The sequence below is a fragment of the Sander vitreus genome, chromosome 4, assembly GCF_031162955.1.
Source record: "Sander vitreus isolate 19-12246 chromosome 4, sanVit1, whole genome shotgun sequence".
In the NCBI taxonomy this organism is placed as follows: Eukaryota; Metazoa; Chordata; class Actinopteri; order Perciformes; family Percidae; genus Sander; species Sander vitreus.
In genome coordinates this window covers 38,473,342-38,495,805 of record NC_135858.1, presented here as the reverse complement: position 1 = coordinate 38,495,805, position 22,464 = coordinate 38,473,342, and the positions used below count along the sequence as shown (strand labels likewise).

Genomic DNA, 22,464 nt, shown 5'->3' with positions numbered 1-22,464 from the left:
GTGCAAACTGAAACCCACCATGACTCACTGTGGATTGTTGTGACTTGTTTTTGTCACTGGATGACAGTCGCCACAAAATGCCATCTGCAAATCATATAATCTGTCTAAAAGAACTCACTTGTATGACATGTAGGTATACATCTGATTATTTATCAGACACATTCCACCACAAACTTGCTCAGTGCTCCCTGTGGAGGAACACTGTGAGATTGCAATCTGTTTTGGCAATATTTGATATGTGATCCACATTTGTAATAGAGAGCAAACAACCACTGCACCAAAATTGGCCGCACTTTCTTGCATATACTTTAAATTTACTGGCGCGTTCACACACACACACACACACACACACACACACACACACACACACACACACACACACACACACACACACACACACACACACACACACACGTAGCGTTCAGAGTGTGCACACAAAAGGGTGGAGTCGGCACAGTGGACTTTTTTCTCCCCCGAGGGGATCAGATCTTGATGCGCCGGGAAGGAATCCAAAGTGAGATTTCCAGTGAGTTACGCCGCGTCAAACCACACCGGGGTGTGTTTTTAGCCTTATCTGGTCTCAAATCATATCCGATTCTAATTGTGATCCGATTTTTATGTGATATGATCTAGGAGGAAAACTAAACCAGTTTATATGCAGTCATGGAGCGCAACGCACTGGACCTGCCGCGCGTCCAGCCCTCGCCACGGACAGCGCGTAAAAGCGAGTGGCTCCGGAGCGCCCTGGCCCATCACCACTGCCCCGAACCCCGCGTGGATAACGAAATCGTGGTCCTGGCCACTGGAATAGACCAATACCTGCAGGAGGTCTTTCACCACCTGGCCTACCCCAACCGGAACGATACGGTGTCGGCGGAGGACTTCACCGCGCTGTGCGCCGTACTGGGACTCACCCCAGCGGAGAAAGGAAAGAGGAGGATGAAAGGAGGAACCGGAGATGGACAAAAAGAAGAGGAAGATGAAGATTGTATGGATGTTTGCTCTGTGCTGCCCTGCCAGCTGTCCTTTAAAGACTTCCACTCGCGGCTCTGTGGGTATTTCCGTGTGCGCAGTGCGCGTAGAGGCGCTGCGGAGTGTGCCTGGCGCCTCCCGGTTACCGAGGACACGGAGCTGGTCGAGCGACAGATCCGGCTCCGGTGGCCGCGTGTCAGACGGAGAAAATGTGTGAGTTTTGATCTGGCGAGGGATCAGAATGGACCCGTTAACAGATTGATTAAAGGTCGAACCGCAGAAGACAGCGAGTCAGGTACAGTACCAGGATGTCCATGTTACACGTATCGTTGCATTAAGATGCCTCCTGTGATCATTGAGGGGTTCCATATTATTTACAAACTCCAATTGCTGCACGATTCAAGCACGTCTCTGTTGTTACCTTCTAACTGACTGTAGCCATACACATCATTCGGATGCCTAATCTGCTCATTATGTACTGAATAGAGAGACACAGAGCAGTAATAATAGACTTGAGACGATGTGTGGTAGGAGAGGAAGTAGACAATTAAGCACCAATTGCTGAACTTATTTTATCTTAAAATGTAACCTGTCCCACTTTACTTTGTTAAGTGGGATTTCATACCTGATTTATTCTTCACCTTTTCCATCTCCTGCACCACCTGTTCTCTCATTCTGTTAATCCCTCTACAGTCAATGCTGCAGGCAGTGCTCAGACCCTTTAAATGATCAAAAGTACCAATGCAACAATGTTAAAAATACTTACCATACTTTACAATAGAGACAACAATATACATATAGGCACATATCAACAGAATATACAAAAATACAAATATACAAATAAGACATAATATCAAGTAGACATGGAGTGGAATGTAAAGTGCAAAAAGTAATAGTGAAAAGTAGTGTGCAAGATGCATATTGGAATGATAAGTATGTAATGTGCAGAGAAGTGGGTGAGTGGCCAAAGAGGGGATGACCCCACTTATCAGCAGTTCAGGAGAGAGATGGCAGTGGGAAAGAAGCTGTTCTGTGTCTGGTTGTTTTTGTGTGCAGGGATCTGTAGCGCCTGCCAGAGGAGAGGAGGTTAAAGAAAGTGTGTGCAGGATGTGTGGTGTGGGGTCTTTGGTGATGTTCTCTGCCCGCTTCCTGTTAACCATAGTCCTCATAAATTCACCGGTGTTTGAAATGCCAACACAAAGAAAGCGGAACATCTGGCTGAATGAGGGACACCTGACGGAATATCTGGCGGCACTGGAACAATCCCAGAAATGAAACGTCGTCGATATAGACTGCTTACACATATTGGATCAATATTTAACTCTCTTGTTGTTGTTGTTGTTCTTCTTCTTCTTCTTCTTCTCCAGATGAGGTAGCAGCTCTGAGGGAGCTTGTGGAGGACCTTCGCTCGGCGCTGCAAGGCAGCGACGCCCGCTGCCTGGCCCTGGAGGTGGCACTCCGACAGGAGAGGAGCCGCACCCTCCCTTCTCCGTCCAGCTTCAATTCCATGGCTTCAACTCCGAAAACTTCCATCACCCTCATTCAGGGAAAACTGGTACCAACATACAGAATCAAAGGACAGTGCGTCGGTGACGCAGCGAGGAGGATAGCGAGGAGACAGGACATCAGGGACCCCCTTGTGAGGGAGCTGAAGCTGATTCGCTCCTCGCGTGATGGGCAGCTGGAGGAGGCCATGAAATTCAATGAACGTCTGGAGGAGGAGCTGCGATGGGCGTACCAGGAGGTGCACAAGCTTCACAGGGCGGAGTCTGCACTGAGGAAGAAGAACGCTCAGATCAGGTTGGACTTTTGTACAGTTAACTGGGTTGATGTTTGAACGGAAGAATGGATAGATATTAGAGGAATGGTTTGATGATCTGGGATGATCTCCATCAGGAGGCGGGCAGAGGAGGCCAGGGAGGCTCTGAGCTTGGGGCTTCACAGGGTTCGGATGATCCAGGAGCAGGCTCAGTCTGTGCCGCAGCTTCAGTCCAGGATCACCCAACTGGAGACTGAACTACACCAGTACAGGTACAAACACTGTGTGCACACGGGCATGTTTGTGCATCTATTTTCACATAATTTGCCTCTGTGCTCTACTGATTTGATATTGAAATTCAATGCACTAAAGCCAGCGGAAAAAGGAAAGCTTTCATTAGACAGGTCCAAGCCAGTGAATAAAATACATACAAGGTTCAATAACCCCAACTGAAATGAGGGAGGCTCTGTCCACAGTATTAGCTGATTGGCAATACATTTGAGGTATGTTCTCTACCTTTGCAACCCTCAAGATCCCGCTGCACCTGCATCCCTGACCACGCCCATCAACAACTTTACCCAATCGGAGCAGAAGACGCCTGTAGCAAGCCACGTGAGTGATCACTGAGCATTTAGGGATCAGGAGTGTGTTCTAACTGAACTCTAGATTTCCATCCAGTGGTGAACAACAAACTTTGCACCCATTGGGCATGCTTGTCAGTGATTGTTGATATATTTAAGGCTTTGCAATAGACCTTTTTCATAGCAAACATTTTGGCTCGTCATAGCAGGACAAGCATGCGTGAAACAAATTTTGTTAACGATGTTGTTCCTTCAAGTGTCCCAGTAAGTCATGTCAGTGAGCCAGCATGTGCAACCCTGAACAGACACACCAAATGGAATGCAGTCGTTTTTAATCAGTTACAACACATGTCTGTTGTGGAAAAAGGTCAATAGGGCACACAGAAAATGATTCATTAACCAGTGCTTTGCAAAAAAACAATCCATTCAGGTGCACGTCTGAAGTCTTAACCACTGAAATGTAATTGAGCAAGTAAAGTAACTTCTTCTACTGCTTGCAGAGGCTGAGTGTCTGCAGAGAGCGGTGGAAGGAAGAGCTGCTTCTGATGAAGAGGAGGAGGACAGAGGGATGAGGGAGGAAGAACAGTGCTGCCTGTCAGATGTGAAGAAGCACCGACTGCACGGCTGTGGCAAAGGGTCAGCTAACATCTAACTCACTGCCAACGTGGACACGTGTTTCCATTCCCAGTTTCAGATGTCACTTTTTCTTCTTCCTCCAGATGTCAGAACAATGAGGTCCACCAACTTATCTCTCAGAGTCACCTGCATGATAAAAACCTCATCAGCACTTTTAAGGGCAGCAGGGGGCGCTGCAGCTGGAAGGGACAAACCCAAGAGCAGCCAGAGGGAAGCAGAGGCTTTGAAAAAGAAAAGGTGGGAGAGAGAAACTAGGCCTGGCAAACGTGATTCTTTTTAAAGATTTGAGTTATTCTGATTCACTCACTAAACTGATCTGGGTTGTGCGAGTAACTTGAGTCACTTGAGTCAGTATTGATCTATAGGCGAGCTTGCAATGTTTCGGACTGTCTGCTCGACCTAATTGCATTTTAACATACTACATTTATACACCAAACCTACAGTAAGCCTAGCTAGGCTACGTGCAGAACATTGTATGCTATTTCAGAAGTGAAAGAATGGCTTTTGTTATTGATTTGCTTTACCCTGAGCTCGAGGAGAGACTTTACTCGCTCGACTGCTACAGATCCACTCATGACAATGTAGCCGGCTGACTCGCGGGATTGACTGACTACTGCGAGAACTCACGAGTCATCGACAACTCATGAGTTGTCTGCGAGGCGAGCCGAGGCGAGGTGAGCTTGCAATGTTTCCGGCTCTGAGTCTGCGGGTCGGGAAGTTGTGTCTCGGACGGTCTCTCTGCTCACTCACTCGCTCACACAACTCATGGAGTTGTTGTTGCCTACGAAATTGTTATAAAGCTTCGGCAGCTAAGTCCGAGTTAATGATACTAGAGACTTGCGACTCGTGAGTTAATTTAAAGAGTTAGGTTAAAGGTCCGAGTGAGTCACGACTCAAACAGGTTTAAGAGAAACTTGGTTAAGAGGCGTAGTGGAATGGCTTAAAGTGCAGACTAAGTCGCAAACAGTTTTAAAACTCTGGAGCCTTAATGTCAGATTAGGTAGGGAGATCCTTCCACAACAGAGAATTAACTGTGGACAAGTCTGGGTAGGGTCCAAATCAAAGACAAACGTAAGGAAAACCAAATAAAGTTAATACTATACTTCACTTCCATATGAACATTGAATTACCAGAGGATGAACTAAGCAGTGCTTCTTAGATTAGATACTGCCACTAATATAGGTGCTTTATTTACCTGGACAACTTTAAGTTGACTGCTGCCCGGTAAAGAGGTCAAAGCATTATGCTGCCATCCCAACAAGGAGACGCTGGAGGTTGGGTGAGAGGAAACGTAAATACAATAAAAAAGAGTGGTCATGATAGGCTAAAGGCTAATAGTGTGTTCCATTTGTACTCTGACCTCGGATTTTCCGAGGTCAAAGTCAGAAACACGCCCCCTGACCTTGGATTTCCGAGCTCGAAACTCGGACAACCACCGAGCTCAAAATCCAACATGGCTGCCCCGTGCATCAACAGTTGTGAAAGCTGTAGTCACATACAGTTATTAGCACTTCTGTCTTATTCGTGTCTCATTAAATCAGTCGTACACACTGTCCTGTCCAGCTTCAATCTGTTGACATGTTGCTATAGTGTTTGCACAAAAATACAGCATAATGCGTTGTTAACTACTGGTATTGCTAACAATGGCATTCAACCCGGGTGTGACGTCATTCCCAGCTCCAGTAAATGGAACGCACTATAATCCCAACAGACCAGCTCTCCCAACTGTTTTTACAGCAAATGTCCGCTCCCTGGACAATAAACTGGACTATTTTTTGTTTACACAATTAAGTTCCTATATGCACAATAAAGTCTCTTATCTAATAGTTTAGCCTTGAATTAGCTGCAGCCCTGAGCATTTGGCTACGGTAAACAGAACTTTCACAGAAGGGACATGCATGTGCATTTGCATTTGCAGAGCAGCCAATAGGAATGCTCTCTCTCTCTCTCTCTCTCTCTCTGAAATAACCTGTGATTGGCCAAAGTCTTCCGTCATGGCTAGATTAACTAAAGGCTGAATACAGAGCCAAGAGGAGGTACAGAAGTCTAGTTTTCTCTCAGATCATGCTTGGATTACTTGAATTACTTTAATGTGCTCAAGGGGTTATCGTGAATGTTTTGCCCAACGATATCAAAAATAAAGTGCCTACCCCAGCTTTAAGTGATATATTTGTGTCAAACTCCTTATTTCTGAATAAAACCGTAATAGTTGGGGCAAACATAGCCAGCTTTCTCCCAGTGGTTAATATTGACTCCTCTGACTACTAATAATGTGGACATAGTTTAGGAGCTTGTTTGCATTCATTTGTTCCCTCTGCTGTTTAGGAGGAAGAGGAGGATAAGAAAAGGCTGGAGGAGAAAGAGAAGACACGTCTGTCCTTGCTGGAGGAGAAACTCACAGATGCCCTCACACTGCTGATGCAGCTACGCAACAAGGTTCACACAATACACACCATTCACCTCAGGCACACACACACACACGCATGCACGCACGCACGCACACACGCACGCACGCACTGCTGGATTTATGTTTTTCAAAAAGTAGAGTAAAACGCCTCTCACTCTATCTGTAGAATGTGTCCCGCAGAGCCCTGGGGAAGATTGTGATGGATACTCTAGATGTGTGCAGTAGGAGTGGAGATGGTAGGTGTGTTCTACATCTCCCACATATTCATATTTCATGTTCAATGCTGAAATTATCCTTGGTTCTTTGCAATTTCCCCATCCAGGTCCATCTCAGGTCTTGCAGGTAGCTGATGCCCTCTGTGTCCGGCTGTCCTCAAGGGATCTCCTTGGAAACGGAGGGGAGGATGAAGGAGGAGAGAGCAGAGAGAAACCCCTGGTTCCATCTGCAGGGTGTCAAACCAGCAGCATCAACCCTCTGCTCATCTCATGTTGAATAAGCTTCTTCTGTGGTACTTATATTTTTCCTCTCTTCTATCTTTGGCTTGTTTTGCACCCATGTAAGTTTCCCAGTTGTGTACCCCAGGTTTCTACACTGGTGCAATGTATTTAAAGATGCACGTTTTTTTAGTCTCTTCGTGTTCTATTTTGTATCTATTTAATTTCAGTGATTAAATATTTGTATCCAACCCCTTTGTTCCCAGTATAAGAGTTGATGCAGAGAGCTCTGGCATCATGAAACATCATTGTGTGTTCAGCCTCGTTGTTGGAGGTCCAAGTTTTACTATTAGACCAAACAGTACATCACGTCAGTGAAGCCACTTACTGATCTGGAAACACTCATATTGCAATTCATAAACTCACGTAAGTGGGTCAGCTTTAAGGTTTTACATGAAAGATCAACAGTGAGTGTGTGATTTAATGTCTAAAGTGCACTGCAGCGCTTTTAAAGATCATTTTTGGGGCATTTTAGGCCTGTATTTGTATAGGACAGCTGAAGACATGAAGGGGGAGAGAGAGGGGGAACAACACGTAGCAAAGGGCTGCAGGTCGGAGTCGAACCTGCGGCCGCTGCGTCGAGGCGCGTTCTACCAGGTGCCCGCGCTGCAGCACTTTAACACATTGTCAACCTTATGATAAGGGATCAAAACACATGAAGCTGCAAGGAACTCTAAGTTCAAGATGTCATTTCTTTTAAGTACGCCCCAAACCTTTGAACTATTGTGATGGTTCAGGGGGATAAGTGGAAAGATTCTGAAAGGCTTTAATCTCTGATTCATTTAATTAAAAAAAAAAAAACTTCATAGGCAGAGGTGGAATGTCACTAAATATATTTTAAGGACAAATTTGAGGTATTTGTATATTGTTACTTGAGTGAAATACTTAATGCGACTTTATTCTTCTACTCCACTACAATTCAGAGGGAAATATTTTTCATGCAAGTACACATGAAAAAGAAAACTTCACAGATACAGCATATCACAGAACTTATATATATATATACTTATATTAGAAGTAATAAAATATATAAGTAATAAAAGGAAAGGACATGTTGCACAAACACTAGAAGAAACAATCATTAAGTGCAGTACCTAACCCTTAAATACACAAGTCAACTCCACCTGTGGCATAATGTCCAATGTATCAATCAAAGCCCACATGAATTCATTTCAAGTTAAAGAGTGATAAAGTGGTGCTCACAGCTTATTTCGGCTGCAAAAATAGATGACTAAATCAGTTTTTTGCAGGTTTTAAGTTTATGTGAAAAACCCCAAGAACAATCCAGATAGCAATGTGACTGCAGTTTATCTCTGCAGGGAAATAAGTGACACAGTTTGTAATCAGTGGCAGAGCGGCTAAGAGACAGTAAAACAAGCCAATGACCATAGCAGCCTATCTAAGATCAAAGTCCAAAATTCAGCTTGAGCTTCATCCCTGCATCTGAATATCTGTACTGAGAAAAGATGAGCAGACTGCAGCGCACTGATCCTGAATATCACCTGCGATAAATAAACAGATATTAAAGTCTGCTCAGTTCTGCTGCTTTCAGTATTCTGCTGAAATACAACAAAATGCTTGTTGAATTTAAAAGAAAAGGAAATCATTCCCAACATTCTTTTATTGAACAAATTGAACAGTGAATTGAAAATAAAAGGCAGCACTAAAAAAAGAATGACAGTTACATTTTAAAGTGCAGTTTTCTGCTATTTTCTTTGAACTAACACAAAAAATATCAGAGTATCTTTTACGATATGTCGCAGCTTTTTGCAATGTGTGTATTGCGGCAGTTAATATTGTGTTTTCTCTGTGTTGGAATTTTAAACTGGTTGATTTCTGAGGACTCAGATCTCTGCAGGGTAAATCCAGACAGCTAGCTAACTATCTGTCCAGTTGGAGCTTTCTGTTGCACGACTAAAACTACTCAAGATAGCCCAAGATGATTGTGATTGGTTTAAAGAAATGCCAATAAACCAGAGCAAGTTTTTCTCCCATCCCAGAATGCTGTGGGACTAGTCAGAACCTCCTCCACAGCTCCACAGCGTGTGGAGGAGGGTCTGGCAAAGTGAGACTAATATTGCGATGACAATAGAAAAAACATATATTATGCAGCCCTAATTTAAAAGCTGACAAAAACAGACAATAAGACGAGGAATGGTATGAAATAATATAGTCCTTTATTTCCAGCAATTTACAAAGTCCTGCAGGGAGAGAGCCTTCCTCCAGCCTCTCAAAGAGAGGGCTTTTACAAGGAGAACACACAGAGAAGGCAACAGTGACCTTTTTTTTTTTTTTTAAATCAGTTTCTCAGAGGCAGCAGAGCTGACCTGGACAGGTGGAAGTTTAGAGTCTGAATCAAAGGCTCCATCTTGGCGTGGATGGCCTGTGGATCCCTGTGAGTTTGAGGGCTGGAGGGTTTGAAGCAATGAGGTTCACAAGGCAGAAGGCAGGTAAAGGGGTTTGCAGGTATTTCATATACAGGACACATCATGTCACACTTGTTGTTTCGGGGTTTTCTGCTGCTGCTTAACTTGACTCCAGGTGCCCTGTAAAACCAGCCTACTGAGGTTTTTTCAGCCTTCAAGTCCTCATTTTTTCAGATTCAGTGAACAAAATCTTGTAACTGATTCTCCCAGCCCTCCTCTCCACTGCTCATCATCATCATCATCATCATCATCATATAAAGTCATTATTACATTACATCATAATTAACTTACAGTACATCTTTTATTAATCAAAGCTAATTAAAAAGAGACGCTACTCTGTGGCTAACCTAGCTCCTGATTGGTTACTCTGAGTTGAGCTTGGCTCTGATAGGTTAAGGCCATTCTATGTTTTATTAAGAATTCCCTGCATGTGGCAGGGTGTGTGTGCAAATGTGTGAGGTGTGTAAAGAGCGGTACTGTATAAGGCACTGTGCTATTCATTCACCGGCGGCGAGCACCAAGAAGCTCTACTGGCCTTTTTGCAAAGAAAAAAAAAACATCAGAGAGAAGAGAAAAATTACAACATGGTGACAAAGAATCAGAGCCAAAATGAAATGACAAAATAAACAACCTTATATATAGAATAAATATATGTACAATTTGCTTTGTGTGCATCTAAAAATAAATAGACAAAGCATTACTTGCCCTCTTATAGAAGTATTCACAACTTTCCATTGACACAGAGGCAGAACGCTGGCACGTGGTCAGTAAGAGCGTGGAGGATACAGACTGTAAACAGATGCAAGGATGCAACTTTTACCATGAGTCAAACGCTGTAGAAAAGAAGACAAAATAAACGTCCCTCTGGGTGGACATGTGTGGGTTTGAATCCAGAGGACACAGAGATGCACTGAAGAGCTGTAGAGTTTAGAGAATCCATGCGGTGCCCTCTGGTGTCCGTTTAGCAGACTTACAGCATTTTGTGCCAAAGGACCAGCGTGGAGAAGTTGCTTCATCTTTACAGTGTTGTTTGCCTGATGCAATTTATGACACAAAACAAAAATCATGAAGAGTTAAAAAGATTAGGGAAAGGAGGAAAAAGCAATAGAAAAAAAATAATCACAATTTTAACATGACTGACAGTCAGAGCAAAACAAAAGATTTTGAACAGATAAAATAATCGTGTTTTGCACATTTACATGATGTGCCCTGCACAGGTATTCTGCTGGCCCCTTCCATACAGCACAGAAGTCTGACAAGCGCCAAATATGTCAAGCATCACATGCAGGTTTCTCCTAAGTCACTGGGCTTTGCTCTGGGCCATCATCTGTTCTCGGTACAGTCTGTCAAATGGGTCACAACTTCCTTTTTCATTCTCCTCCTCACCTGTTAGCCCCTAAAGAAAGAGTCCACTCGGGACAGCTGAGTCTCAAAGGCTGTTATCAGATAGCTTATGTGTGCGTGTGTGTTTTAAGGGGGCGCACTAAGGTTTAAACTGATTTTGCCTTTTGATTAAACATTGTCCAGTTAGTCATTTGCTTACAAAAGGTCAGGCTCCTCCCTGACCAGAGAGATTATTATTAGTTATGTTATCAATTATATGTGTGACAAGAGAAAAAACAAACAAATTTTTCAAGAATTTTACTTGAATTCACTCTACAGAATCTGAAAAAAAAGCTCAGTGAAATCTTCCTCGGTGCCCAGTCACACCACAAATAGCACAGCAATATTCATTTGTGTGTCCTAAAGAATAAGGGAAAATAGCAAGCCGGAAACAAGCAGTCACATTAGCTCTCTGACTTTGTTTCTATTTCCATTTTTGCCTGGCATTTTGTTTTCAAAATTGTACATAATTTCAGTCAACAAAGAGTTACTATAATAGTGCGTTCCATTCACCTCGGAACTCGGAAGGCGATGTTGGGAATGACGTCACACCCGAGAGGAACGCGCTCCGTTTAACAAGTCAGATTTTCATTGTTTTCGTTAGCTCTAGCCAGGTTAGCCATTGTTAGCAATACCAGTAGTTAACAACGCATTAGGCTGTTTTTTGTGCATCCAAACAGCGTAACAACATGTCCACAGACAGAAGATGGACAGCACTGTGTGTACGACTGATTTAGTGAGACACAATATGACAGAAGTGATAATAACTGTATGTTACTACAGCTTTCTCTGCTGTTGATGCACGGGGCAGCCATGTTGTGTGATTTGGAGCTCGGGGTACTCAGTGGTTGTCCGAGTTCCGAGCTCGGAAATCCGAGTTCAGGGGGCGTGTTTGCAACTTTGACCTCGGAAAATATGACTTCCGAGTACACATGGAACGCACTAGAAGAGGGATAAATGTTTCTAAACTATCGAGACTTGCTAACTGACAGGAAGCCTGTTATCTTAGTTATCTTTGGTCTATACTCCGACAGAGAGTTAGCTCTCCTCCTGTTCCCTCAACGGCCAGAACTGTCAAGACATTTTGCTATTGGTCAATTTCACTTGACTGGAACTTAATCCACTGATCCACTGATCGTGTTGATTCCATTGAAGTTAATGTATGTAAATGGTTGTGTTTGTTATGCTGGTGTGACCGGGCCTCTATTGCTGGTTTGACTGGACCCTAGGACAGCTTTAAAGATGATGGTGATCTTTTGGTGAATCTGAATCTAAAGGCTCCAGAATGAAAACCAACACCAACAATAAAATACCAAAAAGGTTTGCCACAACTTCCTGTAGCCACTGTGACCTAACTGTTAACCATCCTCAAACAACTTCATTGGTCCGTCTTTCATTGGAAAGGTTTAGTGCTCCAAGTTTGATTCCCACAATGCATGTGGGAATTAAAATTGTCAAATTAAAGGATATTAAATATCCTCGCAAAATATCAGCAATCATAACCTTTCATCTGGTATCAGACAGCTGAACCTGAGTGAGCACATCCTGGCTAAGGCAACTTAACACACATTCACAATCTGCACCATGTGTGAACACAATGGCTGGCTGAGCTTTGCAGGTTGCTTCCAATGCGTTGCAGCATGTTGAGCGTCTTTTCACTTACTATACGCCTGGCTAGGGCAACACAACAACAACTAGCCAGCTCCAGTAGAGAGTTATCAGATGTTTTCAAGCAGGGGGACTGGCGCTATCCTCACCTTGAACAGCTCGTGGCAAAATAAGCCTCTCTAACCTTTTGGCATCCACAAAAAAAATCAAATACAAAAACGTAGTGAGCTGCAGCCAACAGTGAAGTGTGTGTGTGTGTGTGTGTGTGTGTGTGTGTGTGTGTGTGTGTGTGTGTGTGTGTGTGTGTGTGTGTGTGTGTGTGTGTGTGTGTGTGTGTGTGTGTGTGTGTGTGTGTGTGTGTGTGTGTGTGTGTGTGTGTGTGTGTGTGTGTGTCAGGTGTACCGACACATTCCTAACAGACACTTGTCTGGCCATTTTCCACATACTATTTTCCACTGTTTCTGTGCGTTTGCTCAAACAAAGAAGAATCTTACTCAGGGCATTTCGTAATGGCAGTTTTTAGTAGTTGGCCAAAAAAAGGAAGCAGTGTTACCCTCTGTGGAGTCCAGAAGATGTTTGTGGAATAAAATACAGGCTATTGTGGGAGTGAGAAACTTTTAAATCGGCATTAATAAGGCAATTCTCAACTGCTAACAAAATCAGAGGTAAATCCCTTCTCGCAGTGGCTGACATAAGCGTTTGTTCGATTGTGATCTGACCTCAGATCTGATATTCCTAATTCTCGATGTCAAGATTTTCTGTTTCTTTTTGACTTGAATTAAGCCATTCACTGAGGGGAGCGATGCCAAAAGGGATTTAGCTTGTTACATTTGTGGTCCAGTACCCTGCAGTAAAACCCCTTGGTCCTTTTTCCTACTATCACAAGGCCAGGGTAAAACAGAGAGAATAGCTAGCCCTATGCACTCTACTAAATCACAAATGAGACACATATAATATTCATTCTGTATACATGACATAGCACTTGGTGATTAAGCATTCTAGGCTGGTTTGGATATATGTTTTTCTGTCTTCTGTCGTCTTTGTTTCAAGTGTTAAAACTTGATCTTTAAAAAAACGGGAGGGCTAACGTCCCCATTGAAAATAATGAGGACTGGCCCTGCACATATCGATTCATACCAAATGCATTATTTACCAACAATAATTGTCATTGTCAAAAGTATAATAACAGTAAACGTAGTAGGATTCAGTTATTTAGTAAGATATAGGAAGAGAAGTGTAGTTTGCGGGGCTGAGTTCATCAGGTGGAGTTTTGTTCACTGGTTGAGGTGGAGATACTGAGGTGTGTTTCCATTGTTTCTAAAGGGAAACACTGCTGCTGCTGCTGCTGCTGCGGTGCGTCAGTGTCCTGACATCCTGAAGATGAAACGCTACTGCGCTACAAATGCTAAACCATCAATCCGAGCCCTACAGGAGATTAGCTCTTTTATAGTAGACAATGCCCACTTTCAGATAATGTTCACGCGTACGGGTGATGTTTGTCACTGTCGTGCGTGCAAGCAAAGAGCATGTAAAGTTTTTTTTTTCTTTTTCTTTTATGTGTGTGTACATGTGTGTATCTCTGCATGCATTCAGTTGCCCGCATTAGAGTCTCTGTCCCCGATGAACCAGCGCATGTGGAAGCAGAGGGCGAGGAAACCGGTCCCCAGCAGGTCACCCAGAGCAGTCAGGTAGGGGATGGAGAAGTTGTCGGGGTCCATGCCTCGACCCCACATCCAGTGCACGAGCCAGTCTGCCAGGTAGAGAAGGATTATCACCTGGAGGAAGACGAAGCACAAGCACACTGTATGTTACAGGAACTATAGAGGAACTAAAGGAAGGCACTATTTGAACTGTGCAGACAGGTCACTATTGGAATTACCTGTCGCATTTTCTAAGTCTCTTAAATTAGGCCTGGAACAATTATTACATAATAGTGTAATTGTCAATTTTTTTTTTTACATAATCGCGGTTTCTTTGTTTAACCTCAATTAACTGCTAACATTAGCAAAGGTCTTTGTTTAGAGATGCCAAATTGTAATTATATAAGCGATTATGGTCAGACTATATATTTTTATTATTTATTATTTTATCATATATTACAGTACAGTGTTTCATGATAACAAAGAGGCATAGTTTACTTCATAGGCTGTGTACCTGTGTTATTAAAGTGCTCATATTATGCATTTAGGCTTTTTTCCCTTTCCTTTATTGTGTTATATATCTTTTTTGTACATGTTATAGGTTTACCAAGTAAAAAGCCCAAAGTCCCCCCCCCCAAGGGACTTACCATCTCCAACAGAAAACGCTGTTCACCAACTGTACAACCTCTAAATACAATTATGAACTTAAAAATGGGCATAATATGAGCACTTTAAATGATCTCGGTCACATAACAGTGATATAACCAAAAGATGTATCCTGGAATTCATTCAAAACTATAATTTGTTTAAAAGAAGTAATAAATAAATATTTTAAAATTTCACTGAAAGAGACAATTATATTGTTAATCGCAATTATTACTAAGACAATTAATTGAACAGCAAAATTTGGAATTGTTACAGCTCTACTCTGAATGCAGTTTGGAGGTTAACTAAATGATAGGGAAAGCCAATTTGACATTCCTTGCTTGGAATTCACAATTTTGTAATCATAAGAAATCATGAAGATTTAACCAATCCCCACAAGGCCTGCAGCATTTCTGAGATCTTCCTGCAGTCGTTTCACATAAACTCATCAAACTGGAAGAATGTGTGCCAGTTTTTAAGCTCCGTAGCTCGTAACGTGGCATGGTCTGAAACACTGAGGTTTTAACTCAGGAAATAGAAAATGTTACACCAACGCATTCAATGTCCTGGCTAGTACAAGCTAGTGGCTACTAGTGACAGAAATGGCCACAAACCAAGATCCTACAAAACCCAATTTAATCTCACTGCAGCGTTTTACATACTATGATTATCATCTATAAGTTCTTTACAGCTGATTTGCACGTTTTAGTATTACCGCAATTTACTGCAAAATAGCATACTTAATACAGAAGTGAATTGCATTCACCAATGAAAAAATAAATTGGGTTGCTCATAATTATGAGAAAATTATCTCCCAATTACAAGACCAGACACGTCTTTAATGTTAGTACGTATTGGGGGGTATAATATACGTATTGGGTAGAAAGCAAGTCTTAAAGAGGTTATGTGCTTCAAGATCACTTACACAGTACTATGTACACCCTCTCAAATGAAAATATTAGAAAACTTCTTGACAGGAAACAATGGATTAGCCAATCAACTCTGCGACCTACTGTTACCCATAACATCCTCTGCGTAGGTTCATTAAGATGTTTACTCTGCAGGAAGCACAATTCCAGCTTACCTCTACAGCTATTTGCTACTGCTTCTCTAACAATTAATAATAATAAATGATTAGGTTTTCAGTTTGATGCATGTTATAAAACTCCCAGGAAAAAATAATTTGTGAATACTGCATACATACATTGCAAAGTTTTGGTTTTCTAGATATTTCACTCTTCTCAGCCGCAGGTAAAGAGTACAGAGTGTGTTTTGTATACGTGTTGGTGTGTACCTGTAGTAGTGCCGCAACCAGGTAGAACGTAATGAAGACGGGTGTCAGGGTGGTGTGTCCCCCCCTCAGAGAGTTGATGGTGTAGAGGAAGACGAGGTGACCCGGGGCGACCAGGAGGAAGAGCACACGGGCTGAACGAGAGTTTACAGCTGGAAGAGAAAAAGGACCTCCTAGTCAAATACTTACTAAAATAAAGAATATGACGATGATGATTCATGGGATGAAATGAAGAGGGAAACAGTGGGACATTTCACCGCCGCCGGTCAACTTACAGGAGCCGAAGAAGGAGGTGCAGGGTGTGGGGCACTTCCTGGGGGTGGGGTTGGGATCCCCCAACGGTAGACCGTTCATGTGCAGATAGGTGGAGATTCGACTGGACTGAACTGCGACCAGGTTACCTCCCACACCTGACACACACACACACACACACACACACACACACACACACAGTCATTTCTGATTTTCAAAATAAAGGTACACGCTGGTACCTTCATCATAACTTTACAGCCTCAATATAATGGTGTGATGCAGGGCTGCAACTTACGATTCAATTAATTATCCATTAATCGCTTGGTCTATAAAATGTCAGAAAATAGTGAAAAATGTCCATCCCAGTTTCGCAATGCCCGGTGTGAGGTCTTTAAATGTCTTGTTTTGTCCAAAAACCAAAGATATTCAGTTTAATGTGATATAAAACAGAAAAGAGCAGGAAACCTCTATATTTAAGAAGCTGAAAACAGCATTCTCTACCAACGATTAATTGATTATACGCACATTTACCTGGACAAACATTTCAGCACATTTGGCACATCCGACGAAGGTGGCAACATGAATGGCTTTAAATACACATTTCAATGCTAGAACAGATTTTTCTATATTTGTTCTCCACCTCCAGGGATGGAGCACTCATATCGACCTCTATCTTTATCACTGTTTGATTGTTTGACGCTTTACTTACTAGCACATTGGCTGTTGGTATCTTATCTTATCCACCATGCACTCACTTATCATTTTCTTTCTTTCCACCCACTTTCCCCATTTAAGAATCCTTAAACTTTCATCTTTGAGTTTTTATAACTGCTCACCGTTAATGACCGGAGTGAAGACAGCCATGCCAGCAAAGTTTGGGTTGGTGACAGTCTTGTCGAGGATCAAACCACCAACACTAAAAGACAGACAAGAGTGATTATAGTAAGTGAAATCATTGTTTTCCACTGTCATCATTACATAGAAAATACATGAAGATCCATCCCACACGGACATGCGGGTTGTGAATATAGACTGTATAAAGTATGGACGTAGGCTCTGCGACGCCACCCATATGTTTTTGAAGAGCTGAAGTGAAGCTCAATGTGGGCGGGTCCGGCCGTCGCCATCTTGGCAGTGCCTGACGCCACCTAGTCTCGCTTTGCCAGACCATCCACACGCTGCGGTGTGGAGGAGGGTCTGTCTAGTCCACACAGCATGGGGAAAAAAACGTGCTCTGGTTTATTGCCATTCCTTTTAACCAATCACAATCGTCATGGGCGGCGCTAAGCTCCAGACAGAGCCGCTGTATCAGAATCAGAATCAGAAAAGGTTTTATTGCCAAGTACGTTTTTTAACACACAAGGAATTTGTTTTGGTGTTGTTGGTGCACGTCACACATTCATTAGATGGAATATTAAACAATATAAGTATATTTACACAGTATGTATTAAGTTAAAAATAAAGAATAAATAAAGATATAAATAAAAAATAAAGAGCAAAGAGCAAAGTAAAGTAGTCGTGCAACAGAAAACTCCGATTGGACAGATAGTCTAGCTAGCTGTCTGGATTTACCCTGCAGAGATCTGAGGAGCAGTTAACCATAGTCCTCACAAATCCACCAGAGGTTAGAACACCAACACAGAGAAAGAGGAAGGGGACGGACATCCGAAAAATAATGACATCCGGCAGAATTTCCAAAATTGGACAAAGAGGTGTCATAAGGCCTACAGACTATGCTAGCCTCCTGTGATGGCAGCCACCTGTCACTCAAAGCGACACACCCTTAATTATGCAGAACTTTAGAATGTAATTTCAACGGGTGAGTTATACAAAAACAATTCACCACCCCCCACAGTTGTCATGAGGGGAAAACGTAGCTGTCGACCAAAACCAGGCTGTTTATTTCTGCTGTAAAGTTGGGGCATTTTAACATGCGGGGCTATGGGGAGTGACTCCCTTTTTGGAGCTAGCCTCAAGTGGCCATTTGATGAACTGCAGTTTTTGGCACTTCCATGCTGGCTTCATTTTTCAGCACCGGAGGTTGGTGCTTGCTTGTAAATGGTGATGTGTACATTTTGCTAACTTTCAGTATTTGATCAATGCAAGAGTAAACAACTTGAAAAAATTGTGTCAATAGATGATAAAAATACAGTCTACAGTCCATCATTTTAATATTAATATTTAGAAAATGGAGACAAAAACGTTTTGCATAAATAATGTTAGATATAGCGATAAGCTGTGGAATACGTTGTCATACCCACAGTATGTGTATTCTGCAATTTGTGATTTGATAAAGGTGAAATAACTTGATCCCCCTGTGCTCTACCTGCTGATCGCCATGGCGATGATGACTGGCTCCCAGCCGGAGTAGAGGAGTTCTCTGGTGGATGGGATCCTCCTGGCGATCAGCACCCATAGGGGGCACAACGCCACAAACACGGCACACACCAGCGGGTTGGCATAGTCATTGTCATCTGGACAGGGGAGAAAGAAGGTGGATTCACACACCAAGCACGTGTTGATGGACAATGCTTTTTATCATATATAGGAATATTTGGTTAAAACAGATTAGTGATGCTGTTTTAACCTCATTCTTCTCAGTGAAGTTAGCTGGAAGTGTTGTAATATAGCGTTTTATGTGGAGTGAGCACTGCGCCGGACTCCGTTTCAAAACATGATTCTTTTAAATGCTACACTGCTTGTAAGGAGAATAACATGAGTAACAGGACTATTGCCAGTGATTGTCCTTAGGTTAACTGCTTTGGCCTGGCCGATGGGGTGGGTTGGGGTGTACATTTTTATTTAAATATTTATCAGTTACTTTTTTCGAAATCCACACTCTTCACATCGGCAAGAATTGGACAGCATATATATAAAAAGAAAATACATCACTTTTACAGCTGGTTCGCCCATTTGTGTACAGAAAAGGTATTCTTGTGCTACCATTGGTACAATTTAAAAAAACTAATTTGCTTAGTAATAATAGTTGTTACAATTGTAAAAAGAAAATAACAACAACAAAGTAACTACAATACAAAAATTAAAGCACCAGGTAAGATTATCTTAACAATAATAAAACAAACAGAGTTTGACATTTAACTATAATATAACCGTAGAGATCTGTAGGGGACTATATTACCTGACGTGCCAGATGGTTTTCGTGTGATCTTGTGTGAATCCAGCCGCCATGCAAGGTAAGGACTATATTAGACTACTATAGACAGACTATATTAGGATTGACAGTAAGTCCCTGATGTTGTCTCTATGGGGCAGTGTTACTTCTAAATTGACACTACAGGAGACTATAACCACCACAAACACAACAGCCAAAATAACCCAAATAAGCTCAATATAGTATCTGACTCGCATTTAAAGTTAGTAACACTGTTAGGTTGTCAGACTCTCAGACGAAGGGAGGAGTAATGGGATTACTCCACACTAGTTGCATTGCTTCTGAGTGTGTCAGTGTTGGTTTGTCTGTTTGCGGTGTGGAAACGATGGAGCAGCGGATAGTTTAGTGAAGCTGGTTTGTCTGCGGTAAAGATACTATCGCCGAGCTGACAACAGCTATATTTTCAGCCCTAAAACACAGTGAGGTTAGGTGCGGCCTTCATCCCTATTTACCGCACGCAGCCGGAGCCACATTTCACACATTTCTACACATGCTGCTCCCTTTCATGAAAACATATTCAAAGGTAAAGAGGCTTTTCTGATTGTTTCACAAACATACCAACTGTGACTATGCCGCCACTAAACTATAATATATTTTTTTCTTTTTCCTGCCATGAAGGAACAGACTTATTTGCATCTGACATCTGAATAAAGCTGTAAGAACAGCGTTTGCACTAATTTGCTTTAAATTTATGAAATTATATTTACGTTTCCCTCTCCTCCATACATTTCTTGTGCACACTCTTAAAAATAGCAAACGTGTGAAAACAACAAAAATGTCCTCCCTTTATGTGAAAACAGCTGAATGATCTGTGAAGGCCAAATACATTGACACACTTTGATGCTTGACACTTGGGTGAGCACTAATAAGCACCATTAACTGTGTATTATATATATATACTAAATGAATCACATTTACTTTGTGAGCTGTGTGTGTGTGTGTGTGTGTGCGTGTGCGTGCGTGTGTTTTTATTACCTAGTTCCTTGTACAGTCCAGTTGAAATGCCTGCCAGCAGGGACAGGGTGATCAGGTCTCCCAGGCTAGCAGCAATGGGCGTGGCCACATTGTCAGGGTTGATGCCGACTTTCCTGGACGCGATGATCACACCGATCATGATGAGTCCTGTGGGATTTTGGGTCAGAGATGTCACAACATGGAAAACATCTGAGGGCACTGTCACACACATAATCTGTAGAATGTACCATGTGATGTTCAGTGTAACCATCTATCATCAGGGTTGTGGGGTCTTATTGACCGTGAACTTCAAACAAGTGTGAGGAGTAAAAACACAGAGTAGAAAATGTTGTCTTTAAGGGTGTAGCCAGAGTTTTTTTTTTTTCTTTTCAGGAGAATGGATTGGGATTCTGTTGTTTTCCACCAGGAAAAGTTGAAGCTGGCAAAAACAAAACATGAAGGTTGGGTTAAAAACATAAAGTGAGAAGATCTGAAGCAATACAGAGCTGCTGGCCAGAGAGGCTAAAGGCTTTACAATATTTAAAAAAAGGACTAGACCAGTTATAAATGATTTTTTGTTCCCACAGATCAGAAATGGGAAATGTTCTGTTTCTTAGAGAAACAGGAAAGTATGCACTGCAGTTTACCACAAACAGGGTCCTCTCATGTCAAGGGCAGTTAAGAAAAAGCCTTCGCTCATAGAAGGGCAATAGGGAGAAAAAGCAGTAGAAGAGAAGTTTTTGAGTTAATAAAAGCCATTGAAAACACAATGAATGGAAAATTATGCAGGTTTGAAGCTTTGTATCCCAGATACGGGCGCTGCCATCTAGTAATTTTGGAGCCAGAGTCGCAGTAGTGGGGGGTGGAGCTGCGGTATCAAAGTCCCACACATAATCTCTGCCCGACCAATCACGAGTCAATCACAGCTGTCAATCATGACGTTTCACCCCGTTTCATAGAATCAAGAAACTAATTAAAACCGAGCTAATCAGAAAAATGAACACAAACATCAGCGTGATCAGAACTACCTAAAATCAAATGTCCCATCCACTAGACCCTCCTCCAAAGCGTGCTGAAGGAGGGTCTGGCTAGTCCACATAGCATTTGGGGATGGGAGGAAAACGTGCTCTGGTTTAATGGCATTTCCTTAAACCAATGAGAATCGTCTTTGGAGGTGCAAAACTCCGCACAGAGCCGCTGCAAAATAGTTGTGTGAGAAAAAACTCCGATTGGACAGATAGTCTAGCTAGCTGTCTGGATTTACCCTGCAGAGATCTGAGGAGCAGTTAACCATAGTCCTCATAAATCCACCGAATTTAAAATCCCAACACAAAGAAAGGAAGGTCACGGAAAATACATGCATCCGGTGGAATTTCCTGCAGCACGGGAGCAATCCCAGAAGTGGAAGGCAAAGAATATAGACTACCCATCCACTAACATGGAGTAGGAGGAATTTATGACCTATACTGCAGCCAGCCCCCAGGGGGCGGTCGAGGTGTGGCTTCACTTATACAGTCAATGCATCAACCCCTGGTTAAGGTGGCATTTAGTTGCTTAGAATAGAACTCAAGCACTGACACAGAGAGTCAGATGTAACCCAGACATGCTTGATCAGGGATACAGTCCTGGAATCGCCCCTGTGCCTGATGAGTAGCTGTTAACACTGTGAATATCCCTGACATCCTGTGTGGTGGCTATACATACCTAGCAGCAGAGAGGCGATGAAGGCAGTAGCCACACTGGAGGCACACAGCAGCACAGCGTGGCCCAGCCTGAAGTGTCCCTCTGGGATCCAGCCGAAGATCACAGCAGCTATAGAGGCCAGGAACCCCACCACTGTGGCCTGGACCTGAACACACACAATAAAATGGTGGATGTAGCTATCAGTTAACATGTAAACTTCAGATGTATGTGAGAGTATCCTGTTACATCTGAGCAGCTTTCAGAATCTACACACTGTTGAAGCTTACATGACATTCATACATACAGTATGATTTACAGTTTGATCTATTCAATATCACAGACCCCAGAAAACAACTTGTTAATTCACGTTTACTCACAGTTATTAGCTTTTTATCTGAGGGGAACACTATTTCTAAACACACAGTGTCTACCAAAATAAGTAATAGACAAAAAATGTGAATCTCCAATATAAGTATCGTAATGGAGTGTGACCCAGTGTGAGTGCACCCTGCCTCTTTATAGGAGGTTATATCAGCAAGTGTTCCAGGAAGTATGGACTCA

At 42.5% G+C, this 22,464-nt stretch overlaps 2 protein-coding genes across 5 annotated transcripts in view; one reads left to right on the top strand and one right to left on the bottom strand.

Moving 5' to 3' along the window:
* Positions 1–324: 324 nt before the first annotated feature.
* Positions 325–7,040, top strand: LOC144517442 (EF-hand and coiled-coil domain-containing protein 1). Of its 3 annotated transcripts, XM_078249563.1 has the most exons (10): positions 327–526; positions 634–1,267; positions 2,340–2,772; positions 2,869–3,003; positions 3,264–3,343; positions 3,813–3,948; positions 4,032–4,185; positions 6,274–6,384; positions 6,522–6,591; positions 6,678–7,040. In XM_078249563.1, the coding sequence occupies exons 2-10, from the start codon at positions 664–666 to the stop codon at positions 6,845–6,847; spliced, it is 1,893 nt and encodes a 630-aa protein (XP_078105689.1). In that variant the 5' UTR covers positions 327–526; positions 634–663; the 3' UTR covers positions 6,848–7,040. The 3 variants fall into 3 exon arrangements, with proteins under 3 accessions (XP_078105690.1, XP_078105689.1, XP_078105688.1); XM_078249562.1 differs by having other exon boundaries at positions 328–1,267; XM_078249564.1 differs by lacking the exon at positions 6,522–6,591 and having other exon boundaries at positions 325–1,267; positions 6,678–6,791.
* A 1,966-nt stretch (positions 7,041–9,006) lies between these two features.
* The window catches only part of slc41a1 (solute carrier family 41 member 1), a 37,338-nt gene continuing 23,880 nt past the window's right edge, over positions 9,007–22,464 (bottom strand). For both annotated transcript variants that reach the window (XM_078249559.1, XM_078249560.1), the window contains 7 exons: positions 21,925–22,069; positions 20,242–20,388; positions 18,421–18,568; positions 16,931–17,010; positions 16,118–16,252; positions 15,846–15,994; positions 9,007–14,041 (listed from right to left, as the gene is read on the bottom strand). In XM_078249559.1, coding sequence (XP_078105685.1) covers positions 13,856–14,041; positions 15,846–15,994; positions 16,118–16,252; positions 16,931–17,010; positions 18,421–18,568; positions 20,242–20,388; positions 21,925–22,069 — 990 coding nt within the window. In that variant the 3' untranslated portion in view covers positions 9,007–13,855. The remainder of the gene's footprint in view (positions 14,042–15,845; positions 15,995–16,117; positions 16,253–16,930; positions 17,011–18,420; positions 18,569–20,241; positions 20,389–21,924; positions 22,070–22,464) is intronic.

Bases quoted from the DNA above. Each gene is read 5' to 3' on its own strand.
- LOC144517442 (XM_078249563.1), top strand. From the start codon at position 664: ATGGAGCGCAACGCACTGGACCTGCCGCGCGTCCAGCCCTCGCCACGG. The intron at 3,004-3,263 runs GTACAAACACTG...GCAACCCTCAAG, and splicing joins ACTGAACTACACCAGTACAG to ATCCCGCTGCACCTGCATCC. The intron at 3,344-3,812 runs GTGAGTGATCAC...TACTGCTTGCAG, and splicing joins AGACGCCTGTAGCAAGCCAC to AGGCTGAGTGTCTGCAGAGA.